This window comes from Salvelinus alpinus, chromosome 1 (genome assembly GCF_045679555.1).
Source record: "Salvelinus alpinus chromosome 1, SLU_Salpinus.1, whole genome shotgun sequence".
NCBI lineage: Eukaryota > Metazoa > Chordata > Actinopteri > Salmoniformes > Salmonidae > Salvelinus > Salvelinus alpinus.
This window is the reverse complement of record NC_092086.1, coordinates 28,284,275-28,295,460: the sequence shown is the minus strand read 5'-3', so window position 1 is coordinate 28,295,460 and position 11,186 is coordinate 28,284,275. Positions and strand designations below refer to the sequence as shown.

General features: G+C 42.6%; 2 protein-coding genes and 1 non-coding gene across 7 annotated transcripts; all 3 read left to right on the top strand.

Moving 5' to 3' along the window:
- The first annotated feature begins 331 nt into the window (after positions 1–331).
- Positions 332–5,886, top strand: LOC139583650 (RING finger protein 151-like). 5 transcript variants are annotated; one of them, XM_071415244.1, is made up of 4 exons: positions 332–488; positions 1,229–1,398; positions 1,710–1,806; positions 5,115–5,886. In XM_071415244.1, the coding sequence occupies exons 1-4, from the start codon at positions 486–488 to the stop codon at positions 5,571–5,573; spliced, it is 729 nt and encodes a 242-aa protein (XP_071271345.1). In that variant the 5' UTR covers positions 332–485; the 3' UTR covers positions 5,574–5,886. The 5 variants fall into 5 exon arrangements, with proteins under 5 accessions (XP_071271345.1, XP_071271260.1, XP_071271435.1 ...); XM_071415159.1 differs by having other exon boundaries at positions 1,704–1,806; XM_071415074.1 differs by lacking the exon at positions 332–488 and adding an exon at positions 893–1,020.
- A 309-nt stretch (positions 5,887–6,195) lies between these two features.
- Positions 6,196–8,888, top strand: rps2 (ribosomal protein S2). The gene is made up of 6 exons (XM_071414862.1): positions 6,196–6,266; positions 6,709–6,855; positions 7,325–7,414; positions 7,551–7,992; positions 8,273–8,364; positions 8,768–8,888. Exons 2-6 carry the CDS (start codon positions 6,712–6,714, stop codon positions 8,846–8,848), a joined length of 849 nt encoding a protein of 282 aa, XP_071270963.1. The 5' UTR covers positions 6,196–6,266; positions 6,709–6,711; the 3' UTR covers positions 8,849–8,888.
- On the top strand, positions 7,028–7,164 carry LOC139540286 (small nucleolar RNA SNORA9). Its single transcript, XR_011668153.1, has one exon. It is a non-coding gene; the product is annotated as a small nucleolar RNA SNORA9 (small nucleolar RNA).
- Positions 8,889–11,186: the final 2,298 nt, after the last annotated feature.

Genomic DNA, 11,186 nt, shown 5'->3' with positions numbered 1-11,186 from the left:
TCCCGGAGGAAAAAAATCGATAAATGTTAAACCATTTTATATTCTATGTGTTTTCTGCACCATACGCAGAAAGATACAAATATACTGAATATAAATGTATACATAGGGTGCATTTCATTGATGTAATACAAATAATATGATGAACAAACTGCCAAATGTCCCACACCTGTAACCGGTGACAATACAATCGTGAAGAGATGATACTAGAGAGTAAACACCTATTCAAAACGACAAAAAGTTCTCATTCACAGCTAGGGGATTTACGACTGGTGCTAGAACAGGAGGGAAACGACACGGCCTATTACAATTTACCACAGTTCCGTGCTTTATATAAGGTTTTTGAATGTGTCAGTGCGCATGGTCACTCTCTTATGTTACGACAGGAATGTTCATCTGTGTGTGTGTTCTCTGAGTTGCCTACATGAGTGTGTATGATACGTTAATAGACAACAGGAATGGATACTTGCTGAACAGAGGTGATTATTATGGTGAGTAAATAACTTAATAACTATATTTGTAACTTGAGTAATCAAAGGTTGAGTATGCTATTGACAATAGGTGTAAATTATTTATCAAATATTTTCTGTTATAATATCATTTTTTTGTATTATTTCATGGCTATGTTGTTTTACTATTCGTTTTGATTTATAACTCTTTACAAAGATTGAACGGCATTTGTCATATTGTGATGTTTGCGGGGCAGACATTCCCTTTTCCTTATGTTTAAAAACTGAGCCACTACCAAAATATACTTGCGCTCTGAAAGCCACTACAGAAAAGATTGTATGGGGTGGGGGTTAAAAACACACTTATTTTTTAATCAGTCATGACAAGCTGAACATTTAAAACGTTCTTAATTATTTCCTGTTATTCCTAGTTATGAGAATAAACAGAACTGTTTTTTTTAGTCACAAGGTCTGTCTCATATTATGACGTTCCAGAAGAAGTCTATTGTCACTGCTCATGGGTGACACTGAATTGTTGACATTATTATGGGCTGGTGGTGGCCCTTTCTTTAGGGTAAATATGCATCATTACAAACCAGAATTATATACTTTCTCACATTGTAACATACATACTTCTTTATTCTGCTCTAGTCTCAGTGCACTTTGGTGCTCTGGATAAAATAATCTGTGAAATGCATTTTGCGTAAAAAAAGAAGAAGAAGAACCTATCAATATAAAGTATAAATAAAGTAAAGACACTTTTCTGTAACTGTTGTGTTCAGGCCGACCCGGACATGTCTTCGCAGAGTGGGGGTCATGATGTGGAGCTGTTCGTAGAGACCCCAGACTGTGACCTGATCTGCACCATTTGCCAGGGGGTCCTCAGGTGCCCAGTAAGAGCTGCATGCCACCACATCTTCTGCAAGAAATGCATTTTACAATGGCTGAAGAGGTACTGCCTGTGCCTCATCACAAGCAAACATTATTGCGTCCATGGATCATGGTTGGATGAAGAGACAGTTTCCCAGACAGTTTCTCCATTGAAATAGCTTCATAGTCCAATACTATAGGTTTAATCTATGTCAGGGAAACTGTCCCAAAATGTCTCAAATTTACATTGTCGTAGTATAGGCCTATAGTAATAGTTATTAGTATATTTGTTACTATAGTAAGAAATAGGTTATTATTCTACTGTAGCCTAAATTTAAACCGATGATGACAATTTGTGAGTGAAGATGATTCATTATTGTTCTTGAGGTGCAGACAGCAGACCTGCCCCTGCTGCAGGAAGCCTGTCAACCAGAGCTTGATATTTGTGATGTTCAAGCTAAGCAAGGTGATCGGTCGCCTAAAGATCAAGGTAAAGAAATGTAAATGTTTTGTTAGAGAAAGAACACACACTTGGAGCAACCTAATCTCTTGCAGCAAACTTCTGCTTACTTGCCCCATGGGTGTGTTCATGTTTAATCTCATAGAGCCAGATGCGTGTGCCTCTGAATATTGCATATACTCTGACAGTCTGGCACACAAGATTAGCACATGCTAACTTGGTTTACAGTAAGTATTAATGGAGCATCAGATACTCTTGTTAAAAGCTGGCATTAAATATGTAACAAACGCTTTGTTAAATAAAAAGTGACTGAAAAGTCACCAGATGTGGGTCTTATAATTACACTTTGACCAAATTGAGATCAGGAGCATCCTGTTTCCATTGATCATCCTTGAGATGTTTCTACAATGTGATTGGATTCCACCTGTGGTAAATTCAATTGATTGGACATGATTTGGAAAGGCACACACCTGTCTATATAAGGTCCCACAGTTGACAGGGCATGTCAGAGCAAAAACCAAGCCATGAGGTCGAAGGAATTGTCCGTAGAGCTCCAAGACAGGATTGTGTCAAGGCACAGATCTGGGGAAGGGTACCAAAACATTTCTGCAACATTGAAGGTCCCCAAGAACACAGTGGCCTAGATCATTCTTAAATGGAAGAAGTTTGGAACCCCCTAGACTCTTCCTAGAGCTGCCCGCCCGGCCAAACTGAGCAATCAGGAGAGAAGGGCCTTGTTCAGGGAGGTGACCAAGAACCCGATGGTCACTCTGACAGAGCTCTAGAGTTCCTCTGTGGAGATGGGTGAACCTTCCAGAAGGACAACCATCTCTGCAGCACTCCACCAATCATACCTTTATGGTAGTGGCCAGACAGAAGCCACTCCTCAGAAAAGGGCACATGACAGCCCGCTTGGAGTTTGCTCAAAGGCACCTAAAGGTAATGAGGAACAAGATCCCATGGTCTGATTAAATGAAGATTGAACTCTTTGGTCTGAATGCCAAGCTTCACGTCTGGAGGTAACCTGGCACCATCCCTATGGTGAAACATGGTGGTGGCAGCATCATGCTGTGGGGATGTTTTTCAGCAGCAGGGACTAGGAGACTAGTCAGGAAAAATGAACGGAGCAAAGTGCAGAGATACCTGATGAAAACCTACTCCAGAGCGCTCAGGACCTCAGAGTGGGGAGAAGGTTCACCTTCCAACAGGACAACGACCCTAAGCACACAGCCAAGACAACACAGAAGGCTTTGGAACAAGTCTCTAAATGTCCTTGACTGGCCTAGCTAGAGCCCGGACTTGAACCCGATCAAAGATCGCTGCGCAGCGACGCTCCCCATCCAACCTGACAGAGCATGAGAGGATCTGCAGAGAAGAATGGGAGAAACTCCCCAAATACAGGTGTGCCAAGCTTGTAGTGTCCTACCCAAGAAGGCTTGATGCTGTAATTGCTACCGAAGGTGCTTCAACTAAGTAAAGGGTCTGAATACTTACAGTGGGGCAAAAAAGTATCTAGTCAGCCACCAATTGTGCAAGTTCTCCCACTTAAAAAGATGAGAGAGGCCTGTAAATTTCATCATAGGTACACTTCAACTATGACAGACAAAATGAGAGAAAAAAATCCAGACAATCACATTGTAGGATTTTTAATGAATTTATTTGCAAATTATGGTGGAAAATAAGTATTTGGTCACCTACAAACAAGCAAGATTTCTGGCTCTCACAGACCTGTAACTTCTTCTTTAAGAGGCTCTTCTGTCCTCCACTCCTTACCTGTATTAATGGCACCTGTTTGAACTTGTTATCAGTATAAAATACACCTGTCCACAACTCAAACAGTCACACTCCAAACTCCACTATGGCCAACACCAAAGAGCTGTCAAAGGACACCAGAAACAAAATTGTAGACCTGCACCAGGCTGGGAAGACTGAATCTGCAATAGGTAAGCAGCTTGGTTTGAAGAAATCAACTGTGGGAGCAATTATTAGGAAATGGAAGACATACAAGACCACTGATAATCTCCCTCGATCTGGGGCTCCACGCAAGATCTCACCCCGTGGGGTCAAAATGATCACAAGAACGGTGAGCAAAAACAAGAACGGTGAGCAAAAATCCCAGAACCACACGGGGGGACCTAGTGAATGACCTGCAGAGAGCTGGGACCAAAGTAACAAAGCCTACCATCAGTAACACACTACGCTGCCAGGGACTCAAATCCTGCAGTGCCAGACGTGTCCTCCTGCTTAAGCCAGTACATGTCCAGGCCCGTCTGAAGTTTGCTAGAGAGCATTTGGATGATCCAGAAGAAGATTGGGAGAATGTCATATGGTCAGATGAAACCAAAATAGAACTTTTTGGTAAAAACTCAACTCGTCGTGTTTGGAGGTCAAAGAATGCTGAGTTGCATCCAAAGAACACCATACCTACTGTGAAGCATGGGGGTGGAAACATCATGCTTTGGGGCTGTTTTTCTGCAAAGGGACCAGGACGACTGATCCGTGTAAAGGAAAGAATGAATGGGGCCATGTATCGTGAGATTTTGAGTGAAAACCTCCTTCCATCAGCAAGGGCATTGAAGATGAAACGTGGCTGGGTCTTTCAGCATGACAATGATCCCAAACACACCACCCGGGCAACGAAGGAGTGGCTTCGTAAGAAGCATTTCAAGGTCCTGGAGTGGCCTAGCCAGTCTCCAGATCTCAACCCCATAGAAAATCTTTGGAGGGAGTTGAAAGTCCGTGTTGCCCAGCAACAGCCCCAAAACATCACTGCTCTAGAGGAGATCTGCATGGAGGAATGGGCCAAAATACCAGCAACAGTGTGTGAAAACCTTGTGAAGACTTACAGAAAACGTTTGACCTCTGTCATTGCCAACAAAGGGTATATAACAAAGTATTGAGAAACTTTTGTTATTGACCAAATACTTATTTTCCACCATAATTTGCAAATAAATTCATAAAAAATCCTACAATGTGATTTTCTGGATTTTTTTTCTTCTCATTTTGTCTGTCATAGTTGAAGTGTACCTATGATGAACATTACAGGCCTCTCTCATCTTTTTAAGTGGGAGAACTTGCACAATTGGTGGCTGACTAAATAGATTTCATATTTATTTATTTTTATTATAAATTTGCAAAATTTTTGAAAAACCTGTTTTTGCTTTGTCATTATGGGGTTTTGTGTAGGTTGATGAGGGGGAAAAACAATTTAATCAATTTAGAATAAGGCTGTAATGTAACAAAATGTGGAAAATGCCAAGGGGTCTGAATACTTTCCGAATGCACTGTACTCCTTACCCTTTGACCTCTGCCCTTCTCTCCCCTATCTTTTCCCCCAGTGTAAAAACAAGATCCGTGGCTGCCCGCATACCTTAGCCCTGTCAGAGCAGTACTGCCACAGCATGAGCTGCCTGTTCGAGCTCATTCCCTGCCCCTACCAGGGCTGCCGTGCCCAGCTCCTCCGCAGGGACCTGGATGCCCACGCCAGGCACTGTGAGCACTGGAGCCAACCCTGCCACATGGGCTGTGGCACCGTGCTGTCCCACCGCACCCAGGCCAAGCACAACTGCTACAGGCAGCTGAGGCATGAGTACGAGGCCAGGCAGAGGAACCACCGGGCCATCGCAGCAGCCCTCCAAAGGAAGATGAGGAGGATGCAGAGCACCATGGCCGACATGAAGAGGCAGATCGGCCTGATCTGTGAGAGCCTGGAGGTCATGGACGAACTGGAGGAGGTGGAAGAGGAGGACCTGGGTCAAACCAGTGGGAGTTTCAGTAGTAGTAACAGCAGCTCCTGAGTCCTGATGCAATGTATTTATAAAAATGACTCACACACACAATTATCTCTGGCACTTGAACTGTTTAGGACTATGCAGATTTTATTTTATTCCTAGCACCAAGTATGAAAGACCTGTGGAAATTGAATTTTCAGGGATGGACTGCCTCAAATAGCACATTTAGTCATAATTGCTTTGAGGGTGTGTTGATAATGAAACTTCATATTTCATTTGAAAATGTATAAAGTTAGAACAATTTTGTACTGTGTCCTTTAACATTTTGATTTGTAAAGGATGATATATTTTATAAATAAAGTCAGCAACCTTTAACCTGTGTGATTTGTTGTGTTATATGATTATGTATATGCACATTCTACATGTGACAAATAAAAACAAATGTTTTATCTGTTTGCATGAAATGTTACTTCCAGGAGGTCCAATGTTGGCCCTTTCTGGCTATAATAAACCAAATGCAACTATTTATATATTCCATATGGAACAGAGCTCACCAACCACAGCAACATGCAATTCCATAATAAGACATAATACAACTCCGATATTTGTATGCATAGAAGTCAGTATATTTCAAAATATCAAATAGAATCCAGAAGTTTTATCATACAGATTACAGGGTGTAGAAAATATCGCGAGGTTTGCCCTCATATAAATACAAACGGAACCAGACTAAGGTCTTCTTCCTGTTATACAGAACACGTAAGTAACATGTCGAACAATTCTTATTCAATGAAATCCACAAGCATCTCTGTGATCTCTTTACAGACTTCACTGTTTGATGGCAGAAATCCTTAGTTGTACTGTTAACAGTTGATTTAGAACCAAATTGAAAAATGTTTAGGCAATTAATGATAGTTGTGAATGACTTAAGGTAACACCAGTTCTTAGTTAGCGCACATGGCTACAATACAAAATATCGATGTGGTACTCGTTATGTTTACTGTACATTATGTAAATGTATCGTTCAGAAACCCTAACGATGTGACGCCGTTCATTACGTTCGTGTTTTTATCCTATAATATTTCATTCGCTACCCAGTGCGCTAAACAATTCCACGAGCCATGCTGTTGATTGGGCCTTGGTGACGTGAGTTTAGGTAGCTCATCGTTTCTTATTCTGACTTTTACTCCTTTCTCAACAGCAAATGGCGGACAACGCCGGTGGAGAACGTGGAGGTTTCCGTGGAGGTTTTGGCAGTGGCGACCGGGGTCGTGGTCGTGGACGCGGTAGAGGCCGTGGTCGCGGTCGTGGACGCGGTGCCAGGGGCGGGAAGTCCGAGGACAAGGAAGTGAGTTGACATCCTTGAGCCCTTGTTTTTCTTTCTGGTCACAATGAAGGCGATCACGAATGGAGACTAAACTGGCCTGAGTGACGTTGCATGTGCAATATGTTGGGTTTATGTTAATTCATAATTCAAGTGATGCTTAGTCAGCAACTTTGAAACCCTACACAAGTTGATTCTGCAGACCTTTGTCAGCAAGGCTTGGCCTGGAGTGGCTTAGTTCTTTCCTGTAGTGTCTGCTAGAGAGAACTGAGACGGTTTGAGGCCCTGCTGTGTCTCTTCCATGGCAAGGTTATAGGTATATCTCAGACAACTAATAGTTGGTGGTCCTGTGGCTCAGTTGGGAGCATGGTGTTTTTAGTGTTGGGTTTGATTCCCACTTGTGTGAGAAACACTGTTCTCATGTGCCACTAAGTCGATTTGTTTACTGTCTACTAAATGTAAACAATATGTTAATATAACTGCTTTTCTTCAGTGGGTGCCAGTGACCAAGCTGGGCCGCCTTGTTAAGGACATGAAGATCAAGTCTCTGGAGGAGATCTATCTCTACTCCCTGCCCATCAAGGTAAATTACAACTTAATGGTTTCCATAGCTATACATGTTCTTAAACTAAAAGCACTATGAGCAGTTCACTCATATGATGCGTTTAAACGTTTTGTTTCCATCCTGCCTTTTCTGAAAGTGTTTTACCACGTTATAGGAGTCTGAGATCATTGACTTCTTCCTGGGGTCCTCGTTGAAAGATGAGGTGCTGAAGATTATGCCTGTCCAGAAGCAGACCAGGGCTGGCCAGCGCACCAGGTTCAAGGCCTTTGTTGCCATTGGTGACTACAACGGCCATGTGGGCCTGGGGGTGAAGTGCTCCAAGGAGGTGGCCACTGCCATTCGAGGAGCCATCATCCTGGCAAAGCTGTCCATTGTGCCTGTGAGGAGAGGATACTGGGGGAACAAGATCGGCAAGCCCCACACCGTGCCATGCAAGGTGACTGGTCGTTGTGGCTCAGTCCTGGTGCGTCTGATCCCCGCGCCCCGTGGTACTGGCATTGTGTCTGCCCCTGTGCCCAAGAAGCTGCTCACGATGGCTGGTATTGACGATTGCTACACCTCGGCCAGGGGCTGCACTGCCACTCTAGGCAACTTCGGTAAGAAACCTATGCTGTGTTTGACTCATTTTCAATGGTGTTTTAATGGGTATTATCAGTGCAGTCGCATCCCCCTCCTAGCTCTGCTCAGCTTACCCCATAAGTGGTATAGTTGTCGTTAATCGGGAGGTAAACTAACGAGTATGGTAATGCACGGCAGAAAGACTTCCTAATAGTCTCTTCTGTTCCCCTTTTCTGTGCTCAACATCCAGCCCCGGTCACTACATTAGCATAGTCGGGTACATAAAAGTGAATTAATACTAAGTGTGTGTCTTTACAGCCAAGGCTACCTTTGATGCCATCTCCAAGACCTACAGCTACCTGACCCCTGATCTGTGGAAGGAGACAGTCTTCACCAAGTCTCCTTACCAGGTCAGTTCTAAAGCCTTGATGCCCTCCACATTATGATAATGGATTGGGTTTATAATCCCTTTTCTGTGTTTCATTGTAAGGTGGGAACAAAGATAATGTTGCCTTTGTATTGCCCGTTCATCGTCTCAAAAGTGAATGGGTTACTGAAGGAGGCATACAGTAATTATTGTGGTTGTCTGTGAGAGGTGCGCACCAAATCCTTTCAATTCGGTCAACTGCAACAACAACTGTAGCGCGACATGATAGAGCTAATGTACAAATGGGCAGTCTAGATCTGTGTTGCTGTGATATATTAATAAACACTAACAGACCTGGTTCTTATTCACAAATTTTAACTTGGTTAAGTATGTTATTGACACTAAGGAACTTGGATGTGTGAAAGTGTCAATTTTGTGTCCTGCAGGAGTTCACTGATCACCTGGCCAAGACCCACACCAGGGTGTCTGTGCAGAGGACGGCCGCAGCTGTCCCGGCATCCTCCTAAACACTTTTGTACAGTGGATTAAATAAAGGGTTTAACAACATTACTGTCTTCTAAAACTGATGTTATAATATTGTGTGAATCAAGATGCTGATGGCTAGATCATGTGACAGTAAGATCAAACTATTTTGGGCATTTTGACACCATGGTTAATTCAGGTAATGAGGACTTCAAGGGTTTAGTTCCCTCCTTCAAATCTGGATTTAACCAGCACTGCACTTAACACCAGTCTTCCCTATAAATCATATTGATTTAGACCTTGGAGACAAGGTCGGTGCAATTAATTAACCTCCTAGGTTAAGATTTAGATTCCTCTGGCTTAGTTGCGGCTGTTCCGCAAATTCGTGCTGGTAATAAGTCGGAATATTAAAATGATTGCCACTGGCCTACACACAACACCCCATGGTATTGCTAGATGTCTGCAAATACAAAATCTGGTAGGTCTTGAATAAGTATGCCAAAAATATACTTAACAAGTTGCATGGACTTAAGTGCAGTAAGTGTTTAACATGAGTTTTGAAGGACTACCTTATTGCTGTATCCCACAGGTTTTGTAAGTTAAAGTGGTGAATTTCAAGCGAATTCAAAGACCAGAGAGATTTTCCGATGCCTCGCAGGGGGCACCTGTTAGGTGGCTTAAAATAAAAGGCTGACGTTGAATATCCCTTGCCGCATGATTTAAGTTACTAATTACACTTTGACTGTTTCGATACACGCCGTCACTGCAAAGATAGTCGTCCTGCCTTAGTTGCTGGAGAGGAAGGAGTCGCAATTTCACCTTGAGGCCAATGGTGACGTTAATGGCTGCGAGAACTGGATGTGGCAATGAAGTTACTCCATAATACTAACCTAATTGACTGAAAAGAAAGCATGTACAGAATATATATATACAAAAATATTGCAAAACATGCGTGTTTGTAGTAGGGCATGAGTAAAATTGCAGAGATGGCTTGGGGCAAATCCAACACCACTGAGTACCACTCATTTTCAAGCATGGTGGTGGCTGCATCATGTTATGGATATGCTTGTAATTTGTCTGGAGTTTTTAGGATAAAAATTAACACAGGCAAAATCCTAGAGAACTTGTCTGCTTTTGACAGACAAATTCACATTTCGGCAGGACAAACACCTAAAACAAGGCCAAATATTAGTTTGCAGAGACCAATGTTCCTGGGTGGCCTAGGTGAGTTAAATCTCTGGCAAGACTTGACAATGATCAATAGACAGGGCTTGAATAATATAAGAATTTGCAAATATTGTGCAAAGCTCTTAGACATACCCAGAAAGACTAACTGCTGAAGTGGATTTTACCGTACTATAAACGAGTTCAATCTGACAGCTGTGGTATATTGTAATGTATACCATGGTTGGTAACCAGTTTAATAGTAATAAGGCACCCTGGGGGTTAGGTATATGTCCAGTATACCACGGCTAAGGGCTGTATCCAGGCACTGCGTTGCGTCGTGATAACAGCACGTAGCCATGGTATATCTTATGTAAGCGATGTATTTATTTTTAAAACATGTTTTCATTATGGGGCACTACGTGTAAATGGGTGAGAACTTTTAAATTCAGGCTGTAACAATGTGGAATAAGTCGCAGTATGAATACCTTCTGAAGGCACTGATGTAGCAACAGCACCAATGCTCCTGCATATCTCATTACAAGCTTTGGTTTTTCCATTTGTTTTAAGGTCGAGCATCAGCACGTATATCTCTTTAGCACATAGGGCACGCTGATTGGTGTCACCTCATTAGTCAGCATGTGTTACACCTGTGCTGGTTGCCATCACATTAGTGGGAAGGTGTTACACCTGTGCTGGCCCAGGTACTATTTAAGAGTGACTGGCCCAGTGGTCTTGATAATGGAAAAAAAAATCTGAAACCATTTTGAATTCATTGACAAACCAGCTTTCTTTTAGAATCAGAGAATGAACATCTGACTGCTTTAAAAATGACTTGCGTGTTCAGTGGGGTAAAACCTCCGGCTTCGATAGATGTGCTATCATGTAGATTTAAATCATGGCTGCTCATTTCACAACGTTGGACTTCTTAAATTCAACCAAGACGAATCCCAAACGAGTCAGATTTCTTGTATTCTGTGTCCCCTTGAAATTAGGAGAATATTCAAGGATTTTCCGCTCAGACCCCAATGCGTTTTGATCAAGTGAGGAGCAGGGACGCGCAATCAAATACATTGAGAAAAATACAAATACATTGAGATTCAGTACTACTTGCGGCAGTGTACTTGCAGCCCAGCGGGACTAGACCACAACAGTTCCTATTCAAGAATGGTTTGAGTTCTGGAGAAGGCTAAAAACTGCTGGAGTCAAGGGTAAATG